At 34.8% G+C, this 23997-nt stretch overlaps 1 protein-coding gene across 1 annotated transcript; it reads left to right on the forward strand.

The window, feature by feature from the left end:
• The first annotated feature begins 11814 nt into the window (after window positions 1–11814).
• On the forward strand, window positions 11815–15065 carry LOC136807036 (ras-like protein rasD). Its single transcript, XM_067063605.1, has 5 exons — window positions 11815–11946; window positions 12417–12455; window positions 12770–13006; window positions 13712–13801; window positions 14744–15065. The coding sequence occupies exons 1-5, from the start codon at window positions 11863–11865 to the stop codon at window positions 14882–14884; spliced, it is 591 nt and encodes a 196-aa protein (XP_066919706.1). The 5' UTR covers window positions 11815–11862; the 3' UTR covers window positions 14885–15065.
• The last annotated feature ends 8932 nt before the right edge of the window (window positions 15066–23997 follow it).

The following is a 23997-nucleotide window of genomic DNA, read 5'->3' on the forward strand; positions in this document are numbered from 1 at the left end:
ATTTTTTTGAGTCAGTACTTAGTGTTTCCACCACACTAATTTATGAAGTCAAATTGGTATTGTGTAATACCATTTCATCTCTAAAACGTCACATTTCAGATAACCTAAAACAACTTAAGAGACAATCCATTTTATGGCCCAAATTTTTTCGGGTCAGTTGGCTATTTTGAACTTGAAAAGGTCCCGAACATGAACTTATCTATGGCGTGTTTGGGCTAGATATTCAGAGCAGTAGCGTGGTGGGAAAATTTCTCTGGGGTGGCCAAGGCAAATATGGCGCCCTTTTTAAAGATTTTTTGATTTTGGCGCCCCTCTCTATAGGTCATTATGAACACAAAAAAGGGAGTGTGCGAGCGAAGCGAGCCAGAAAATTTTGAGTTTTTGAGGTGATGAGGAGCGCCATTTTTGTTTTTTCATTTGTCAATCTTTCGATATGGGCGCCTGAAAAATCCCTCTTGGCGTCCCTTATTTTCGGGCGCCCCTTCTCAAAAGGGCTCCGCTGGGGGCCCTGGCCCCCTGCCACCACGCTACTGATTCAGAGGCCAAAATCCTAAATTTTGGGCCAAAAGAATGTTTTTGCTTTTTTGACCCGCACATGACATAACTGTATATAAAGAGTCGATGCAGGACAAGATAATTGATTTTTCTTACTTCTGCCCTTTAATAGCATGAAACTGCAAAAGAAGTGTAAGCAATAAGGTGGATAATTACCTGGTTGAAAGTGTAAAATTTTCTCTTCTACTCTTCTACTTCTGACTGTCAGTACAACACGTGCGCGAAGTTCTTCTGTTGTTTACCACCGCCATTTTGACTTGATTATCCAAGCCTCTCTTTTCAGGTTTCGAGGCAAATTGAAATTAAATCGAGCCAAAAACACCGCGGGAAATACTCTAGAATCACCCAGGGTCATGGGATTGTTAGAGAATGTTGTGGAGCAAGACAGGGCAAGATGGCTGATTTGGCGGGAAAGCTTGTTCCGCCCGGGGTGGGAGTGATTGATTGATTTTATCTGCTTCTGCTAAGTTTAGATTGACGCTTTCACGAGCTTCTGATAATGCTGAAAGAATTTAACATAATTAACGAAAACGTTCAACTCATTTGCATAATTTGTGTGTAGGAAATGGTCTCTCTTTAGAAAGAGTAAAACACCACGATCTCACCAAGATATTTTTCTAAACAGAAACTAAAAGAAAAGAGTGAATGAAGTTCTCAATAACAAGTGTGGTCGATAACAAAAATAACAAAAACAACGTTGATGTACAGAAAATATTAGTGAGAGGTAAAACTTTGTTTGTTTTTCTCTTTTGTTACTTTTGTTTTGTAAAAAATAATGTTTTGCTTCTTGCTGTGTTGTGTTGTTTTGTTTATTTAGTCGGTTAAGTTTGTATTGTTTAATAAACATTGCTTGAATTTATATGACTTTATAGACATACTTCTTCTACAACACAAAAAACACAAAGGGCAACCCTTGTTTTAAAGTCCATTCAAGAACTATAAAAATCAAACAATGTGTCAAAATGTGTAATTAATGTTGAATGTGTTTTTTTCTCTTCTGAAAATCAAATACTTTTTTTGTTTCTGAAACTGGTTCTATAAAGTTTTGTATGACCCTGTCAATGCACCAGACTTTACGAACACTGAACACGTAAAGTCCGGTAATGCAATGTCGGATGAGGATGTACTTTTTAACACCGGACCAGTCTGGAAATTGCGGCTTGTGCGCCAGATATCTCCGGCGTAGATTTGACGTTTAAGATCTGCAAGACGGGACGGGGGGCTGTAAAATCCTACCCTTCATATATTTGTTTCAATCAGTGATCCTAAGGCAACCTCGTCCCCGTGTATCCCAGGCATTATTTACGTTACTTATGGACGCCAGAGAATACCCTGGTGTTGGCTGATGCGAGTTCCCCCTCTCAGAGGGGGAACTTCTCAAAACAATACGTCATAAAAAAAATTGACGTTACAAAGTTGCACTGCAATAGACCTTTTTTCAAAGAGGACATCCTGTTGAATAATTATGTAGTCCGGCCATAAAAACAATGATAGCGCCATGCATAATTACTGTATCATGCATATTGTAATAATTATGTATGGCGCTATCATTGTTTTTCTGCTGGACTACATAATTATTCAACAGGGTGGCCTCTTTGAAAAAAGGTCTATGCAATGGTTTCAAACCCAGGAACAAATGAAATCTGACGTTTTGTTTTTGAATTACGTAATCATACGCGTTCGAAAACCAGCCAATGCCAGGGTATTATCTAGCGCTATCAGTAAGCATCAAAAGCTGATAATACGCAGGGAACGAGGTTGATCCTAAGGTTTTTTCTCATCTTCAATTTACTGAAGAAAGTGGGAATTTGATGCCAGAGTTAGATTGTCAATAAAGTACTGTAAAAAATCATTGAATGAAAGAAGAACTTTAAATCTTACCGTCAACTGCTCCAACTTGGGACAAGTGTACGCAACATGGGACTTGTTGATATCTGGCCTGTATTTTCACTTACTGTTAAATCTCTTTGACAACAAATTTGCTTTGATAACTCCACCAAGTTTATCAATCATACTTTTGGTCATAACATGTCACAATAACTTTCACTGATAGCGCGCCCTTTTTAACTTTTGTTTTCATTCCAAATGACCGGACGTCGAATGGAGAATTAGAGAACGCCAGTCGCCTAACCACCTATCGCCAATGGGATTAACAAATAGCGATTGTGTAACTTGCCGCGCGAGTGACGTCAAACGCTCCATCATTTTGCCACTAATTTGGTCTTCTTCGTGCGTTCCAGAAACTTGCGCGTGTTCCACTAAGGATTTTTTTCATATTTCGATTTAAAAGCCTACTCCCATTGCGAAAGAGAAATCGTGTTTTTTTTAATACGTGGTTTATTAAACTCAAATCAAATGACTTTGGAGGTTCCGTGAAATGGTGGTGGAATGGCCCTCCCACGTTGTGTAAGATAGTTCCAAGTTGGAGCAGTTGACGGTAAATATTATCATTTTTAAGAATTGGTGCAAAAAAGTGAAACATGGAAAAGTTTTATTTTTTATTGGTTCAATCGAAATAGGGGATTTGGAAAACTTTCTGTTTTTTTTTTTTTGCACAAACCACTGTAACTATAGGTGAACACCCTGTTGCTAAGATGTTGGCTGGAAATTGAAAGTAAAACCACTGAAAATGAAAGTAAAATTGGCCCGCACTCCAAATCTTGTACTCTTGATATAGGAGTTCAAGCATAGACTGTCTGGTGTCCAGAAGCTCGAAAAGTTAATAACGGACTAACACTGGACAAAAGGCAGTCACGGAAATCCTTGCATTTGCACAGGGTTCCACATGTGGCAAATGCAACGGGTCGAAAACGAAAGTGATGAAAAACCCGTGCAAATACACTCGATCACTGCGACCCGTTGCATTTACACAGAGTGGAAAAATGTTACACTTGATTATAAAAAAATGCACAGATCAAAATTTTAACCGTAGACAAAAATTTTCTAAAAAGGCAAAAGAATCTTCTACTAAAGAGAAAATGAAAATGCCATTCGTCTTCATTTTATGCCATTTTCATTTTAAAGTTGAGATTTGTAAATTTCGCGCATTTTGCCTTACACGTTCTAGCTCATTTGCACAGGGTGGGAAAAAATCGTTGACACAGAAAGGTTTCCGGTGTGGCTGAGGGATACTTTTTGGCACCGGACTGTCTGGTGCGTCAGCAGGGTCATAATTTTGTCTGACTACCGTAACTTTGTGTAATACTGACATATATACCTTATTTAATTCAGTCATAGCAACTATCTGGTTTGCAAAGTAGTTTAGTGATTTTTTAAACTGTATTCAGAAGGTTTTAATTATAAACAATTAAAACACCAGATAGTTGCCATGACCGAATTAGACTATAGGTATGTCAACATTACACAAAGTTATGGTAGTCATGTTTTTTCTAGTAAAGAGAATTGGTCTAATGACAACCCACGGTAGGTATGACCCGAACATACCCCAAACATTTTTTAATCATGTACGGGCCAAAAAAGCAAAACATTCTTTCGACCTCAACTTTGATGATTGGGCACAGTTGGGAAAAGTTCCGGCCCACAGGTTTGGGTCATGTTCTGGATTTAAATTGCCTATAGCCTGGGAAAGTTCAAGCCATACCATGGGTCATGGGTTAACATCCCTCTTCTTATTCAACACTTCTTTAGAAATATATACTGCAAATTGGTCCAATATCAACATCCCCCAAATAGACAAAAGATTTTCTTCCTCTCTGATCGCTAGCAAAGAAAGATAATTTCAATCAGCGATTCCGACTGTCCTATTATTCCAAACTCTAACTAGAAGGATGTCAAAATTAGACAAATGATGGCAACATTAGACCAACTTACAGTAGTTTCATGAAAATCTAATAGAAAAGGGGTCAGCATTTTTAGGGCAGGGGTACAAAGTTTGCCAGATTGTGAGGATGCTGTCAAAGTTTTGAAAATTAGCTCTTCATACAAATCTACTTGAAACACATATTTAGACTTTGTACCCAATGATGCATGCAAGCATTTAGGGAGTGGTCAGAAAGTATCTACTAAGGGAGTGGAGGATATTTTGAAAAATCCCAAAAAACTTTTGCACCCCCTCCCCTAGCCTGGAAAGAAATTTCGAACCCCCCCCCCTCATAAGGCCCAATATTTTTTCGCACCCCCCCCCCCCCCCCCCTTACTAGAAAAATTTTTATGCAAAAAAAGAATTCATACAGATGCGGTACAAAGAGTATTATTTGTTTGTATGACAGTTTTTTATGTCAAAATTAGGTAAGGGAGATAGTTTAGCCCTGTAAAGTTGAGTATAGTCCTTTAGGAGATCTACCATTTTGATTGACGTTTACACCACGGGATTTTTTTCCATCGATTTCCATGGTTACGACGGAATTTCAAAACAAAACAAAAGAAAAAAACCCGTGTTGTAAACGTCAATCAAAATGGTAGTGTGATCTCCTAAAGGAATAGTCCAGGGTTAAAATAACAATCAACGAGTTATTTTCTCTGAGTTTCCCTAAGTTTTGGGAGAAAATTACGGCTTATTTTCCCTGATACACAATCTCCCTACATTACAGAGGCATCTCAATTGCCCAAAATATCCTGAGGGGCCACCTTGGTTGGCCCTGAAGGAAGAAAATTTTGAAGATCAGGTACTCGAGACCCTAAAATACAAGCTATTCTGTTGTTAAAAGGAGTCCAAAAAAAAATTCTCTGAGTTTGAAATTTCCCTATAAACCTATATTTTTCAGGTTTTCCAGGGTCTGTCAAAGCTCTGTGTATATAATTTATAAGATATTGGTAGAGGCTAAGGAGGCACAACCATGGTTTGCGGCGACGGGAGAAAATTTCGATGTTTTTCACCACCATTTTAGCTAAAAGACACTTCGTTTTGACAATTGCTTTCTGAAAAAACGTAGTTTAAGTATTAGTCAGGTAGAATTAGGTCATAAACCACCAAAACTGGGACAAAAATGGTGCAGAGATGAACTTTTGCACATAGGTCCAGGAATATTAACGAGATATAATGATTTTAAAATCGAAAAAAAGTGCTGATTCAGCAAAAATAGGCGTTTTAACGATTTTTATAATTGTTATATCTCGCCAACGGCTGATATAAACATATTGAACAATATATTTTTCTGAAAGCCCGTGATCAGGGCTACATGATGAGCATGTCGTTGTTCTAATTTATTGCTCTTACTAAAAATGTTGACGTCATCAAAATCGTCATTTTTTGGACTTTAGAGGTCATATCATGGGACCACGTGGTCCAAATTTCAAAAGTGACCCCATTTTTTTCATCTACTCATCAAGAGGGTGTTCCCTGTCTAGTTATTTTTGACATTTGAAAATCATTCAAAATCAGTTATCAAGGTCCCCCCTTAATTAATTGTAGAAAAAAGTACCATGCTCGCCATTATGGATTTGAGGGCGTTCCCATCTTCTCGGGGGTAGGGCTTTTTTTTTGTGAATCCTAACATGTTCCTGGACCCCTGTGCAATATTTAATCTCTACACCATTTTTGTCTGGGGTAGTTATGTAATTCTACCTGACTATATGTTCACTGTATTTCGCAAGGAAAGTATTTCCTTTTTATATTTCGCTGCCTCTCTGAGTCAAGTCCAGAGTACGCTTGAGCTGAGGTGAAATTTTTTTTTAAGTGAATATCTTGCATATAATATAGAAATGGATTCAGAATGGCCCAATCAGCTGCGATGTTAGTTATTTTCCCTCAAAAATACAAGACAAGCAATTTTCCTTTAAAAATACAGAAATCAAACGTTAGTTATTTTCCTTCAAAAATACAAGACTGAGATGAAGAATGAAGGAAGGGAAACTGGTGAATTTCTCCATGATTATACCCTAACCCCCCCCCCCCCCCTTGCTGGGAATTCTACAAAGTTTCAGGCTATAATTTTTTGGGTGCTGGCAGGCATTATGGATGGAAAGATCCATGTCAAATTTCAAGCTCATACCTTTCCTGGTTAGCTCACAAGTCGTCTATTACAAGAATACTAACCGGTAAGTGTAAACCGCAGGTTACAGGTTGCAGGTCACAGGTTACAGGTTACAGGTCACAGGTTACAGGTCACAGGTCAGTGTTGGTCAACTTCAATTACTGTAAAACACAAAGAAAATGTTTGAAAAACAGTTGTTAATGTCAAAAATATAATTCCAAAGGTATTTTATTGATCTAGAACTATTTTAAAGCTAAAAATCTACCCACGTGCTAACCATGTGATTTCACGTTTTATACCGTGTATAACACGGACCTGTAATACTTGTATTATATATTACATCTATATCACACATATAAAAAAATTATCTTTTCAATGTTATACGCATGTTACGTATGTTATATACAAAGAATAAAGAAATATTCGAATATTGATCTCACCTTTGCTTTAAACAGCCCCCTAACAGGAAAATAGCTATTTCACAATCACTATGTCATATCTCATTTTATCTCCTGCATCACCTTGGGTATGATAACAAGAATTGATGAAAATAGCGTCAATGAGATTATATTTTATAAATGTTTCAATATTTTATCCCCTGCTTTGTATTTTTGATAAAATGACGTCACCTTCTTCATCCCTCTAAAACAGCTCTCTTGGAGTATTTATTTTTTTCAAAACCTGTCAATCTATATCCACTTGCAGCGTCAGCATCCTATTATGCATGAAGAATATTTTATTGTTACTTGGCGTACAAAACCTCATACTTTGAGATAACATCATTATTTACATAATTTAAGTGTCATTTGTTGTCAATATTTGGGGTTGATGATTTGTCGTTTAAGTCTTCTAAATAACATTATTAACATATTTTGATATTACATTTCCATTACATATAATATTTTCAGGAACTTATGTTATGAGTTGTATGTTATGAATTGTATGTTAAGAGTGCGTTGCAGTTTTCCGGTCTGTGTTTTGTTAACCTGTAACCTGTGACCTGTAACCTGTAACCTGTGACCTGTAACCTGCAACCTGTAACCTGCGGTTTACACTTACCGAATACTAACCTATAACGTGGTCTAAAGAAACGACTATTCTTTTTTAGAATCAACCTTACAATCTAGTTTTTATATTTATAAAAACTAGATTGCTGACATGTGAAAAGGAATGTCGGCGTGAATGATCCTTTTGTTTCGATAATAACATCAAAGCGGGAACTAATTTTCTTCTCGTTTCTTTCTTTCCTTTTTCTTTCTCATAAGTTCAAGCTCAGACTCTCCCAAGCGTGGTTAGCTCAAATGGTTAGAGCGTTTGTCTCATATGCATGGGTTTCCGAGTTCGATCCCTCTGGGTGTCAAATTTTCCAATTCTTGATTTTGTTTTCGTGCTCATCACTTTAATTTTGAATCACATTTCATGAGAGTGAAGAGATATCGACGCGTTATGTAATGTTAATTGCTATTAGTAATTACGCGTTCAATTCGAATCTATGATCTGTTCCCTCTGATACCCTTATAACAACCGTATTTTATAAGCATTGAATACTGAAATTCAAATGACGACCACGCAAGAAAGATAAGCAAACGATTGGATCAAGTGTCAAACATTTTGACCCGGAAATCAATTATCATACTCGCTCACTCGCTGGCTGAAAGTGAAAGTGAAAGTAGTGAAACTGAAACTGTTAGTCACCAAACGCAGGCGCAAACGCCTATACCCGTTCTTCTATATCTCAGCCTTGAATAATCGCTTGTGGTAAAACAAAGATTGAAGAAAAAAAAAACTTAAAAAAGTTCTTATTAAGTGATGCTATCATAGCTTATCTAAACCTTACACAGAGAGCGGAGGTAATATATGCTAGTTACTTGTTTGATTGACCTTCATTTTAATAGAAAGAGAGTTAAAATAAGAAATTTGAAGAATTGAAAAAATTGACACCCGGAGGGATCGAACTCGGAAACCCATGATTATGAGACAAATGCTATAACCACTTGAGCTAACCACGCTTGGGAGAGTCTGAGGGAAAGCTTGAAGTTATGAGAAAGAAAAAGGACAGAAAGAAACGAGAAGAAAATTAGTTGATGTTATTATCCAAACAAAAGGATCATTCACGCCGACATTCCTTTTCACACGTCAGCAATCTAGTTTTTATAAATATAAAAACTAGATTGTAAGGTTGATTCTAAAAAAGAATAGTCGTTTCTTTAGACCACTACGTTAAAAGTACTTTTTCAAACCACTCTGATGAGCTGTGAAAGCCACTAATCTACTTCCCTCATTTAGCTCAATGCTACAAACCAAAAGGGCAAGGCGATGATGCCCAAATTATGACATGTACATATAGGCTATAAAATCAATTATGAGTTGTCGGCCGTCAGGCCTAAAAAATTTTTAAATCTTGAAATGTAAAACTATGAAATTAGACTTCCTACATTTTCTCTTGAGTTGCCCAAAAGATTTGGAACCCCCCCCCTAAACCCTCGAAAAAAATTTGGAACCCCCCCTTAGAATCCTCCACCCCCCCCCCCCCCCTAGTAGATACTTTCTGACCACTCCCTTAAGCTAAATTACTGCAAAAGCACGGAAAAAATCAGGAGCTTGCACGCCACTTGAAAGATCTTTCAAATTTAGTATGTGAATAGAGCAGCAAACATACAACTTTTCTATTTCATTGTTAATTGCAAAAGTTCAAGAAATGTAAATAAAGGGATGATGATAATTGAATCTATCCACTTATGAACCGCAGCACTATCGTAAAGCTATAATCTCTTCATGTACACTTTGCTTAAAAAAGAAAATTATTGATAGATTAAAGTTTTTTCTCTCGTAAGGGAATTCGCAGGTGTTCTGTGGAGGTGGCTTTTTTTAAACTCGGCCCAATCTTGCGCATGTTGTGTTTGAAGTGGTAACACAGATGCTGCATATTTTTTTTTCCATTTTAAGTGGGTTCTTCATTCGGAAATGAAGAATGGTCTCTGTTGCACGGGTGTGGCCTCTTTTCTATTGTTTCATGCTCAGTACCATCATAATGTAAATATCATCTGAGGCAGATTCTCCTGAAAAGAATTTATCTGCTCAAAAAAAATTAGTCTTTAGCAAAGGAATCACTATTTCCATGCTTATAATATGTCAATATTCTTAAACATACAAGTTATTCCATTCTTGGCTAGATGATGCTTTTAATTAATTTTTTTTTTTGAATAAATTATTAGAGAACAACATTGATTCTATTTCCCAAAAAAACTAAATGAAATTTATCAAAGAAACATTCCCTTGTATTTCCCAATAAAAATTATCAAACCTCTTGTATTTTCTCAGGAAAAAACATTTTATGTGTTTCCATAGGAAAATTATCAAAAAGATTCTCTTGTATTACCTAAGCAAAATTACATCGAGCAATTACTTGCAATTCTTCTTAAGTACATACTTTTTTTTATTTCCCAAGGAAAATTATTTACAAATGATCTCATATACTTCCAAAGCAAAAATATTTCAAACAAGTTACCTTAAAGGAAGAAATTTTGGCGGGAATTTAATTTGGGCGGATAGCTGGATAAATTAAATTTGACGGGAATTTAATTTGGCGGTTGCAGGATATTTTTGGCCAAAAACGTTATTAAATAAGCAAAAAAAACCTGTTTTAAGGCTTGAAATAGCATGAATTTGGGGAATGCGTGAGATAAATTAAATTTGGCGGGAATTTAATTTGGCGGATGGAGGAAAAAATAAATTTTGGCGGGAACTTAATTTGGCGGATTTTGGCTAAATCCGCCAAATCCGTCAAATTTTCTTTTCGCCAAAATTTCTTCCTTTAAGGTAGATTGTATTTCCCAAGTAAAATTACAAAAAAGAACCTCTTGTATTTCATTAGGAAAATAATATTATATCTCAAGGAATATCAAGGAACAAACTCTTGTATTTTCTAAGGAAAACTACCCAGAAACGCTTCATGTATTTCTTTAGGAAAATCATCAAAAAGATTCTCTTGTATAACCCGAGCAAAATTTCACAAAACAATGTTTTGTAACTTTTCAGTTCATACTTTTTTTATTTCCCAAGGAAAAATTATTTAACAAAATAATGATCTCATCAACTTCCCAAGCAAAAATATTTCGAACAAGATTGTATTTCCCAAGTAAAATTACAAAAAAACCTCTTGTATCTCATGAGGAAAATAGTCAAAGAAAATATTCCCTTGTATTTTCCAATAATAATTATTTTCTATCACTTGTATTTCCTAACAAAAATTATCCAAAAGGAATCTCATATATTAAGGAATATCAAAGAACAAACTCTTGTATTTTCTATGGAAAATTACCCAGAAATGCTCTATGTATTTCCATAAGAATATTATCAAAAAGATTCTCTTGTAATACCCGAGCAAAATTCCATAAAGCAATATCTTTTAATTCTTAAGTTCATACTTTTTGTATTTCCCAAGGAAAAGCTATTTACAAATGATCTCATCGACTTCTCAAGCAAAAATACTTCAGACAACTTCTTGTATTTCCCAAGTAAAATTACAAAAAAGAACCTATTGTATTTCATGAGGAAAATAATCAAAGAAATATTTCTTTGTATATTCCAATAAAAATTATTTTTTATCAATTGTAATTGTTAAGGAAAATTACACAAAAGGAATCTCATGTTTTTCCCAAGGGAAATTATCAAAAAATCTTGCACTTTCAAAAGAAAATTATCAAAATCGATTTTTTTGTATTTTGTAAGGAAAATTACCTAGATTTACCCAAAAAATTTATTGTCTTTTTAACAAACCTGTTTTTCATTCAGATTGTCCTGTTTAGTTATTTTTTTTGCATGTCCGTGAAACTTTGAGGACATTATCAAGAATTTTTTTCCCTTAAATGTTTCCATAAGTATAAGGTTTAAGAGTTCTAGTTTTTAGATTTTTCACAACTAGGGGTAGGCTCAAATAGCTAAAAGTTGCCTTTTTGACTCAAAAGGAATGTAGTGTGCAGCCTGGCAATAATTTGGAATTTCAAAACACAAAAAGTAGCAAGTGATCTTAACAATTGCTGGAATGGTGTTGATTTTGCTACAGCCATGCAATTGATTTTAAAAAGAGCCTGTTATAATATGGATGTCCTACTAAAATTAATTGCTTTGTTCGTTTCTAATCGACTTTTCTCTGGCTTCTTTTTTATAATTTACACAAAGCTGCATGAGTGTTTTTTTCTTTGTCAAACTTTGAAATTATCAGGTAGGTCAATCAAATTATCATTCTAGTTAATTTTATCTTTTCAAGGTAAACAAAATATTAAAGATGAAGTTATAAATGGAGAAAAGAACATCATCCATTGAGTTTGTTTGTTAAAGGAGAAGAAGTGTCATCTGCCCTTCTGCCGCCCAAATGTTACGAATATGCGTAGTGGGATCTGGGGGCGTGGGAAAGAGTTGCGTCACTATACGCTTCCTGAAGAACGAATTTACTGAGGTATGTATTGAAAGTTTGTGGATACATTGTAAAGAGATACTTTTCATAAATATCAAATCTGGGTTTGTGTTAAGATGTAAAATTTATACCGGGTGCGATATTTGACGTTTTTGAAAGTAACTTTTTAATTCATTTTAATATAAGTTTTGTTCCAATGAACCAAATTTATTAAAGACCCATCAAAGTTTTAGTTTATCCTTTCTCTTTCCGAGAGAAAATGATTCAATTTTTAAAACTCTAGAAGTCAAGACAATTTACTTCAGAAAGGTAAACTTTTTGTTTTTTGTGGCGCACCCGGTATCCCATTTTTTGAACAATCATAACCCTATAAAACGATTTTAGAAAATTACATGCTTTAGATTTCAAAGATATGAAGCTCATTTTCATCTCCTCATATAATATATCATAATCATAAGCCAAAATTTACTAATTCTTACAAAATCTTTGTATATTCTTTTCTTTTTCTTTAGTATTATGATCCGACCATGGAGGAAACTTATGAAACAGAGGTATGTTTTTGATGAGACACCTGACTTTCTGTCTTGCCTACTCTTATTTTGTATTTTTTATAAGCAACTCAAATTTTCGGTTCAAGCCTGGGGTTGCTTAGCATTCTAGTCCAACTTTAAAAAAATTGCTTTGACCACCATTGATGTTATACCATATTTTTGCATTTTAGGGCTATTGTTTGCCATGTTAGATTCTGTAAAGAGCTTTCACTTTACGAGAGAGTGGGGGAAAAATCGGCCAATTGGATGCCTCGAACCTTAGCAACCTTTGGTTTTAAAGAAATTTGTACTCTAGTATCTTTCTAACATTTCAGATCACTTACGAGGGAAAACTCCACCAGGTGGAGATTATCGATACAGCAGGTCAGGAGGAGTTCACTTCATTTTTGGACTCTTCGCTCTCTACCGGCGATGCGTTTATGATTTTGTACGCCATCAATTCATTGTCCAGTTGGAACGACTTGAAGACTCTGAGGAGTAAGATTTTCCACGGTTCGGAGGGCAAGAATGCGGGACACAGGATACCTATGATCATTGTCGGTAATAAAAAGGTAACGAACATTTTGAAAAAAAATGCTATATCATGTGGAAACCACGCCTTAATTTTTGCATAAATATTGGCATAATTTTTCGCTCCTTTGTTCTTATAAAACTAATCTACTCTTGCAGAATGTATGTATTCTGATCAAGATTAAAGTTCAATAAGAAAAGACTTGAACCATTATTTTATTAGTCAATTCTCAAATTTGAGACCCATATTGGGCTCTTCCAAAAAAAAATTGTACATGGGGGTGGAGGATATTTTGTCCGGGAGGTAGCAAAAAATCATCAAAATTTGCCTTGTCCGGGGGTAAATTTGCTCTGTCCAGGGGTAATTTGGGGTGTCCGGGGGGTCAGCAGATGCTTGTCCGGGGGGTAAAACTTATTGTCCGGGGGGCCAAAAGTCACCCTGTTCGGGGGGTAAATCACTAAAAATTGTTATATCCTCCACCCCCCATGTACAATTTTTTTCTGGAAGAGCCCATTTCAGCTATTTGTGGCGTGTTTTCTAGGAAACATCCCCGTTTTTGCCAGTAGTGACCAATTTAAATAAAAAACTGTTTGAAATTAAATGAATAAAAACCGGGTTGTTTCCGGAGAAAATATTTTTTCATGAATAGCACGAATTGCTCCCAATTTGTTCTTAATCATTAGTCAGAAATGAGCCACATGAAGCTGCTCTTATAAAAATGATGTATATTTCACTTATCTTTCAGGATTTGGACAACGATCGAGACACGAGTGAGGAAAGTGCTCAAGAGTACGCCGACTCGTTGCGTGTCCCATACATTGAAACATCCGCTAAGGTCTGTTGTTAAAGTGTATCTAGATACAATTGGCAGTGGAAACAAGAATGCCTGTAACTTTTGTTAGTCAAATATAGTTATGCTACGACGTTTGTTTTTACATCAGTGGTAGTTCAACCTTAGGTTAAGAAGTTTGTTAAATTTCAAGGCAAACGGAAAAGTCCTTCGGAAGATATGGTACCCTTTTCTGTGAAACTCCAAATCTCCAGATTTTTAATAAATTGTTGATTTTTTAAAACATGCAAAAAGGATTTCCACAATTATATTTGACTAACAGAAGTTACAGGCATTCTTGTTTCCACTGCCAATTGTATGTTGATACACTTTAGTTTGACTTATTCGTGAGATGATCCCCAATACCGACCTTTCAGATCTTAAAGGGGTAATCAGATGGTTTGAGATTTTTGGCCTGCGGAAACTTTCCTAATAGCGCTGACTCATTCCTATAAGCATTTTTGCCTGTTTTTGCCTTACTTTTTTCCAAATTCGAGACATCGCAATTTAAAAGTTCTGAACTAAATAAGTTCGCACATGGCTCTTACGTCAAAATTGCTGTTGCTTCTTTACTAAAAAGTCAAAAACTTGTTATATCTATTTAGGCAAAAATATTTTGAGGTTTTGCTCGGGACAATAGAAGGTTTCCACAAACCAAATATCTTAAACTACCTGTTTTAAAAGTGGTTAAAAGTTAACTTAACTCTATAAAGACTTCAAAGAGTAACTCTAAAGTTAAGCATGTCTCGGTAAAAATAACGAAAACATTTGAACCGTCGCAATATTTATTCTTTCAGATACACCCTTTTTTAATTCCGAATCTTATACTCAGAATCAGCTTATTTAAAATATTTTCCTTGTTTCCTTGTTTGCTTTCAACTCCATTCTGGATGTATCTTGTTGGAAAGATAATTTTGAGCGAAGAAATATTATATTTTTCTCTCTTAGACGGGATACAACGTCAAAGAAGCTTTCCATCTTATCATGTCGGAGATTGAACGAATACGTCCCGACCTGTTAGTGAAACGGACCAAGAACAGACCGTCGACGAGTAGCGATCCGAAGAAAAAAGACTGTAGGATTGTTTAACCATCTATTCATGATATGTAGGAGATAATAGACCCTTTATGGAATCTTTAAATACATGTTTGATTATGGTGGTGATAATGGTTTATTTGACGAATTATTATGGAGGTAATAAAGGATGATATCAGCTGAATTCCATAGTAAAGAGTTCGGCTTTTTAAAAGTTCTGAGACAAAGACAAAGTTCTGTTGGTTGGACCAACTTATTTATGGGGTGTTGTCAATGTCCGCAATACCCTCAAGTGTAAATAAAGCTTCTCTATCCAATACATAATTAGAAAAAATAGTGGTTGCTTATATTTTATCAATGAAAAAAATTGAACCCATCCCGTTCCTCGTTTGCGCGTGAAAAATGAGAAATATTCTGCATTTTGACGGTATTGTGGATGAGGGAATTGATCTCTTGTGAGATACAAGATACGGTGGAGTCTCCATAACTCGAACCTCTATAGCTCGAATGTCTCCTTGACTTGAACGAGTTTTCTGTTCCGTTTAGTTAACAATGCTTCATAAACCTTACTCCATAACTCGATATTACCTTATAGTTAAATCGAACATACATATTTTTTTGATAAGCTACTTTAGGCGTACAAACTTTCACGAGCAGAAACTTTCGCGATTTTCGCGAATTTGTGCGAATTTTAGCCCTTTTCGCGAAAGTAAATGTCTTTGAAAATTCTTGAGAGGGCAATTCGCGAAAGTTTATGCTCGCGAAAAAAAATCTGCAAAGAAAATTTACTCAAGTTTTCCTCTTTGATGATAACAATGATAAAATTTAGTGTAAAAGATATGCCAAAGTCATCAATTGTGGTTTGAGTACATTTAAACAATCAAAACACTGGTTTTATGCACCGAAAACTTGAATTTTCTACTTGAAATATACCTAATTCGCGAAAGTTTATGCTCACGAAATAATTTTTTTTGTCAAATTCGCGAAAGTAAATGTCGTAGATTTCGCGATTTTTCGACCTCGCGAAAGTTTCTGCTTGCGAAAGTTTGTACGCCTAAAGTAGTGTCTGCCCCTTGGCCAGGCTCGTGCATGCTTATGAATTATGTTTATAATTCACCCCGAACCAAGTTTTGTAAAATCTCAGAAATTTTGTAAACATTTGATTCAAACAGCGTTCAGATTTTGGAAGTAGTGGAATGTGACTATCACTGGAATGTCTTTTTGTTTAAGACCACTTTTAAACCTTTTTGATCAGAAAAAAATGACTTGAAAAATATACTTGATGACTTGAAAAATATTTCAGGCCGGCATATATGCTCATGTTATGTTAAGAGAATCTGCAAATCTGAGCCTTTGTATGCTTATAAAAAGAAACAACATGTCTGCGTTCACCGTACGTGTTCGAGTTATAGAGATTCCACTGTAAAAATATTTTTTACAATCTTCTCAGCAATTTAAATTTTTCAGATTTTCAGTATTTTTCATTTCTGATAAACTTTTCTTGAATGTCGTTTGCAAGAAGACATGGTACAGTTGATACGTCCCTGATTACCTTAAGGGAAGAAATTTTCGCGAGAAGAAATTTTCGCGGAATTTAATTTCGCGAATGAGTCGATTTCAAAGGTTTCACGGAATTTAATTTCGGGGTTGAGGGAATTATTTGTCTACGAAAAGCCCTATTTTGACCTAAAAAGACCAATTTTAGGGGTGATTTTTTTTAATTGTGAGAATATTCGTGTTTCGCGGAATTTGATTTCGCGGTTTAGCCATTTTGGTGTGTTTCGCGGAATTTAATTTCGCGAATTACGCCCAAATTCGCGAAATTAAATTCCGCGAAAATTTCTTCTCGCGAAAATTTCTTCCCTTAAGGTAGAATTTTGAAATTTTTCCCGTTATTATTCCAGGCCTTGAGAAATAATTTTGAAATACTCAGGGGCATTATACCCATAAGTCTGTGGCCTTCATTCATTTTTCGTATATTTAGGTAGCGTAAATATTTTGTCTTTTTGTAGAAAAATTTATATAAAAAGATTTCATTTTCATTTTGTATTCTTCGGTTTTCTTTTTCATTTTCATATTTTCCATTCTATTGGAAATAATATTTTCGACGAAGAATTTTTTTCAAAAAAATGAACGATGTTTGTATTCTCACTCATTCTGCCTTGCCGTGTGTATCATACCTTTCTTGAAATTTTTTCACCTTCGTTTTCAAAAATTATATAAAAACAATGAAATATATTCTAAAAGCCAATAAAAATTTATGAAACTATAATAAAAACATGAAAATCTCCCAGCAAATTTGAAAGAAAATTGTGTCATCTGATGATGGTTTTCTTTCTGTTTTTCTCTAAAAAAGGATTGTGTGGATTTGTTACCACCTCAATCAAAGCCAAAAACTGGAGTCCGCCACTGACGCCATCCATTATGATTATATCAAAAAGCTAAAAGCCAAAAGTGGCTCTAAAGTCTATTTCAAATTAGCTGACAGTGTTTTTTCAAACCTCATTAACTTTTGATATAATTTGAATTAAGAGCGATTTTGTCCTCGTTAAAAAGATAATCCGGAGTGGAATATTACAACACTACCTAATATGTCCCATAACAAAAGATTCTCGTACTTTGTCATTATCAAAAGGTTGGATACCACGTCGGGCTTTGCGACGGAAATATCGTAGCTTTATTTTGGTTGCCTCCTTTAGCAATTCAACTTAATGATGTTGTTCCCCTGCTTTGTTGAGAACGTAAAAATGTCTCGAAATGTAAATTTCGGTTAGATTAGGCGAGACCAATTTAATTTGTTGTTCTACGGGCCCGACCGACCCTATTTTTGCTAAAATCAAAAAAATAATAATATTGAATTTCCACTACAATATATTTTACCCAAGAATTAAATTTGAATAAAACTGAAAATTAATTCAAGAAATTGAAAAATTTAGAAAATCAAGCATTCCATACACTAAGATTTTATTATGATCTTCATCGAAGATAAAAAATAAAGAATGAATTTTTGAATCCTGTAAAACATTTTCGGTACTTTACCAACCTTGATAAATGAAAAATTTATTTTTATTTTACCGACCGACCGACCCATATTTTGTTAACGATTTATTGGTCTCACCTTAGTGCTTCTTTCTTTGAATGAGAATTGCCTTAAAAATCAAATGGGCGAAGACTCGATAGGTAGTAATAGACCTTTTCAGCGTCACGAACATCACTTGCCTCGTATTCATACAATAACCATGGTGATTATGTCTCTTGAGACCCATTAAATGATTCTTTCATGAATAGGATGAGGTAGTTTTAATAAAAACCGCCGTGAGTTAACACCATTGCAAAAATTTCAAAAGCAGGTGATGTTCGTAACGTAATTTATTAAAAAGGTCTATACAGCACCTGACCCCGAGAATGTAGGTGAAATTTGAATTAGACCTGAAAGATGTAGATTTGAATTTGTAAAAACAATGAATGTTTTCAATGAAATTTTGAACCTCCAAAATCCTTTCCCAGGGGTTAGTTTCATTACTTTTGATAGATAGGCTAATTTTTTTGGTCCTTGAAGTTGACTCCCATTTTCGTTATAACCCCCAGAATGTAGGTTTGGTTTTGTGGCTTTAAATCTAGTAATAGTAAAATGTTGACATTTTTTCAAATGGATTAATTATAACAGCAAATATTAGAAATATTTTGTGCCAAAACAATATTCTAAAGAGCATTTTGTTATTCTGAAAAATGGATTTTTTCGCTTTTTAACCCCCAGAATGTAGGTAAAAAGATTTGGTTGTTGAGAGCAGAATTTCAGTATTCATCCGAAATTATTAATTTCTAAGAGAAATTTATACTTTAGAAATATACTCTGACAAAAATTTAACAAAGATATTAATTTCATCGTGCTACAAATGAGGAAAAGTAAAAGGAAGGACAAAAAGAAGAGACAAGAAAGTTGTTTTTATTTTGTAGGTTGAAAATTTTTTGTTAAAATATGTGAATAATGTAACTATACCCCTGCCTCATAGCCCCGTTGGAACTTTTCCCACAACGGGGACAAAGATTTCTACTAAAGTCCCGATGTGGATAGAAATTCTATTGTTCCAAACTTAGGCTAGTTTTCTAATTGGGGTGGGGTCCCAGCGGGTCTGGGATACGTCGAAAAAGCTCAAAATGTCAACATCAATCATCTCTCAGGTAGTACTTTCATGTTATGAAAGTACAACAAATAAGTTTTACATAATTTGACAAACTTTTTTGTGTCGGATTATGAAGGCCCAAAAGTGAAGGTCAACTAACCCCAAAAAGGAGGTCAAGCATTTTCGTCAAAATATCTGACTTAGAACAATAAATCTTGAAATGGACTATTTTTCCCATTTCCTTTGTTCATTAGGAGTAAAAAATACCCTATCATCATAACTTAATTCCAATAGATTTCGATTTAGAGAAGATTTACTTAAAAAATGCCTCAATTCAGGTTGTATCCGATCAACTTTGATTCAGATTTCCGCTGGAAAAAACTAATTCAAGTTTAAATTTGATGTCTATAAATGATAAGTAATATGTAACAGCAGGCTCTGATACAACTTTTTATTAAGTTGATCTATCGTTAGGGCTACAACGCTAAAAAATGAGAAACCTACATTCTCGGGGTTTACTGCATTCTCGGGGTCAGGTGCTGTACACATATTTCCTATTAGCAGATTCATGTAAAAAAGTCACGAAAAACGTCGAGAAAGTCTCTGATTGGCTGAAATATTGCATATACAAGCATATTTTTTAAAACATCCAGAGTATGAGGTAATCTTTGCATGCCTCCGCCAATCAAAAGTTTTTTTACTCGACGTTTTTTCGTGACTTTTGCATGAATCTGCTAATAGGAAAAAGGTGTATTGCAAAAGCTTCTCTGCGAACACGAAATACCTTATGGGAAGAAATTTTGGCGGGAATTTAATTTGGCCGATGGCCGAAGAAGGGTTTTCAGAGGAAATAATTTGGTGGATGCCTTGAAAAAGCAAATTTGGCGGATAGAGAATATTTTAGCCAACAAACTCTATTACATAAGAAAAAAATCTGTTTAATAGCACACATTGGGGGATTGTATACAATAATTCAAATTTGGCAGGAACTTAATGATGCCAATCTACTCCTAATCTTTGTATTAAGTTCGTTAAAATTCTTGATTAACCCTCTCTACAGAAAAAGAATCAAAGAGTAAATCAATTATTTGGATGGTTTACAATATAATTTCTTGAAAATAGTATCTCTTAAAAATTTATAAAATCTGAAAATCTTGATAATACCATTGCGTACAAAATTGATCACATTAGAAGAAAAATAGTTCGGATAGGAAAATAAATATATAACTAAAAGAGAAATAAACAGTACTAGAGATCTAACAGTAAATTAAATACCGTAAATCACCGATTAAGCGCCCGGGCGCTTATTTAATTTTTCAGGCTCTGAGGGGGGCGCTTATTCAAGCGGGGCACTTATTCTAGCGGAGCGCTTATTTTTTTATTTCAGAAATTCGTATATCAACAAATTCGGAATCTGCTTAAACTTAACTTCAAAAAAGGATGAATAAAAGAAAAATCCAATTGAAAACTTCTATCATTTTATTCTTAATCTTTTTTTTCTTTTTAAGACAATATCTTATTCAATCAATAACAATATCTTTGTCGTCGTCTTCATTTTCTTCAATAACAAGTTAATTTTTTTCGACTGTTAATCATCTGAAGAGAAATTCTTATCCCGGAAATTAGCCTAGGCCACCAATTCGAATAAGCGCCCCTTCCTGGAGGGGGCGCTTATTCAAAGGGGGGCGCTTATTCGAGCGGGGCGCTTATAAAACTATTTTAACTAAATGGGGGGCGCTTATTCGAGCGGGGCGCTAATTCAAGCGGGGCGCTTAATCGGTGATTTACGGGGGACACATGATATCCGCCCACTTTTTAGTGAGTCTGATGATTGCAATTAAAATCTGAGAAAAGTTAAAATTCAAGATAAAGCAGACTTTGAAAAACTTAAAATGTAAGATTTTGTAAATCAAAGTATGAAATAACAGAGAACTTTTATTTCAGACAATTGATTGTAACCATGTCATAGCTAGCGTCACTTTCATCCAAAGATTCTCTTCAAAGCAAAGTTTTAATGAATGAAATCCTAGTCAATCTAATATTGGTTACTTCAACCCGACCGACTCCGTTACGCAATCCCTGTCATAATAATCGGAATAAGCCAAAGAAATCTGTTAACCTGCGAAATCCCAATCAACATGGGCCCATGACAGCTAAAGAAGTTTCGGTCCTGTTGAAAGAGTAGACGGTTTTTTTTATAAGAATGGTGTAAATCCATTTCATCATGGACATTCTTAACTTTTTTGGGAAAATCATCCTAAAATATTCTTACAGCATTCTTTAGTTAGGATCCTAATTCAGACTAGATTTAACATTTAGTACATACATCTCGAGCATAAAATGGCATTTTTGTGAAAAGAGTGAGCCTTACTTGGGGGTAATTGACAATTTTTAATTGAAAATGCTCTAAAAATGGCATTCTTAGCTTGAGTAGCCAATTTCCATTTATAAAGTGTATTCTTATTCAACAAGTGATACTTTTATGGACCTAGTTATGCATTTAACACATATATAATTGATATCTACGTGAGCTTGACCATTAAACAATCATTCAGAACACAAATAGTGACGATCTATTAAAATTAGTCGTTTGTTTCTTATAAAAAAAAACGTTTAAAAACCAAAATTTCATGCTCTTGAAATATTCTTTCATATTCAAGACTTCGTGAGTAAAAAAACATCTATCTCATCAAAAATTGAGTAATTTGGCTAAGAACATTGATGTATGCTTATCAATAGTGATTCTTATAGCTAAACATGCGTTTTTTGAGCCAAAAATTTTTTTTTGAAAAAATCTACTTGAGCCATCTTTTACCTATGATGGTACCCTACTTTCATGCAAAAAATCAGAAAAAGTTAATGATTCAATTTTTCACAAAGTCCAAAAAACCCGTTCTTTAACCGTTTTTTGGCCCAAATTTGGCCAAAAAAATTGTTTTTCGAAAATCGGGCTCCGTCACATTCGAGGGTTTATAGTTACACATCTTTGTGCAAAAAATCTGAAAAAACTAATGAGCCAATCACGAGGAAAGCTAATAACGAACGGACGAAAGGACAAAGGTTAATTTATAAAGGGCCTCCACCCCACCGGGGTAGGTCCAAAAAAAGCGTGTAGAGAAAAAAAAAGATGACATAAGCGAGGAGGATGAATTTGATTATGAGTCATGGATATTCAACGAATGATTATGATGAACATTTTATGAACTTTCTTTACTAAACGTTACAATCTTGAAACTAACTTATTTCGAGCGATTGAGAAAACTATCGTCATTGAATCTAAAACAGAAATACAATGCGTTTTCGATAGTTCAAACTTCTATTATTCGAATCTTTCAGATACACCGGACAGGTGAGACAAGACATTAATTCATTTACACATAAGAAGGCCAAAACAGTATTTGAATAATTCCAGCATTTCACGAGCTTAAAGTCCTTAACGTCAGAAATAATTAGTAAAAAAACTAATCAGCAAATTGTAAGAAATAAATCAAAATACCACACATGATTACTTCTTTAGGGTTCCCGACAGATTCTTTCCAAAATGAATCTTGCTTTATTCTTGCTACGACAACCCAATCAATATAATAAAATTAATTGGTGTCTTTCCAGGGGGCTCTAAAGGACAAGAGGAAGTCAATTTAAAATTTTTGAAACGGTTGTTGACTATAAATTACTAAGATCTTAAATCATCTTAATTTTATTTTTTTAAATTAAATTTCAAAAATCGTTTCAATTTCTGTATAATATAATAAGTGACCACTTGCTTCGGTATTGAAGCTTTTAACCACAAAAAAACAACAACGTTTTTCGAAGTATTGGTACATTGTTGCACGTTCCGAATTACAGCCTTTGTACTTCCATTCCAAAGCACAAGATAACTTCTAAAAAAAATAAGGAAAAAAAAAATCAAACAACTCTCTTTAACATTACACTGACACAATTGAAGATTGAAGGAATTCTTAATCAAAATTTGACACAGAACCTCAAAGATTGCGCTGTTGGAGAAGCTCTGGTTTCGAAACTTCTATAATCAATGGCGAAAGTAAAGTCTTTCGTGCCGGACGGTCATATCATCAACCATCAAGAACGTAACTAGACGATGCTATCGTCCGTGTAATACATTATCATGATATTACGAACATGGTTGTATATTAAAAACGTAATATGTTGCGCGGCGGAAAATAGAGTCTGTGTTTACAGACATTACTGAGGTTAAGCATACCAGGATAATCACGACGACGGACGAAAAATGTAATAGGCTAGTCAAAATACGAAATTTGATTGGTCGAAACTCACTAGCCTATTACATTTTCGTTCGTCGTCGTGATTTTACCAATTTACTTAACCTCACTATTAAGTCTCTCCGACTATTTTTCGCCCGCACGGTCAAATTTCCACCCGATTGCTAATTTGCGTGTTTGAGGTTATTCTTTATCATTAGAATTCGCCTTAGACTATACCACGAACATGCTGTCAATATCACCCCGTCTAGGTGGCTTGTGATTGAAGAGCCGAAACTAATTACAACTGCTACAACGAACCTCCAAAATCAAATGGGGCTAAACGACGACAATAAAAAGCACCAGAAGCCAGCTTCGCATATAACTAGAGCAACGCGACCAAGATAAACTCCAGCGATTTTGTTGTCTACATTATTGTGTTTGTTGTTTATCTAACTCTTTGTTGCACAGTTACACTAATTCTTTTGCTCTACTATTTGAAAGATTATCACGAATATTACTTAACTACTTTAAAGGTTCTGTTTTAAATAAGAGTGATATCGTTTGCTTACTCATCAATTTTAATTTACAAGCTTTTTCGCATTGGATTGACACGGATGTGGAGCAAGATTGGTCAGAAAGAGGAAAAAAAATTTTCTTTTGCTTATATCAGCATAATATAACAATAGGCAGCCACTATCCCGGTATGAAATATGTGTCTGATATGAAACGGGAACACTTACGTAAAAACAAAACCTTTAAAAAACATTCTCCTCATCTCGCTTTAGGTCCGAAGGAACCTACGAAAAACGCAACCTATATA

Source organism: Clytia hemisphaerica, unplaced genomic scaffold (genome assembly GCF_902728285.1).
Source record: "Clytia hemisphaerica strain Z4C2 unplaced genomic scaffold, Clytia hemisphaerica genome assembly, whole genome shotgun sequence".
In the NCBI taxonomy this organism is placed as follows: Eukaryota; Metazoa; Cnidaria; class Hydrozoa; order Leptothecata; family Clytiidae; genus Clytia; species Clytia hemisphaerica.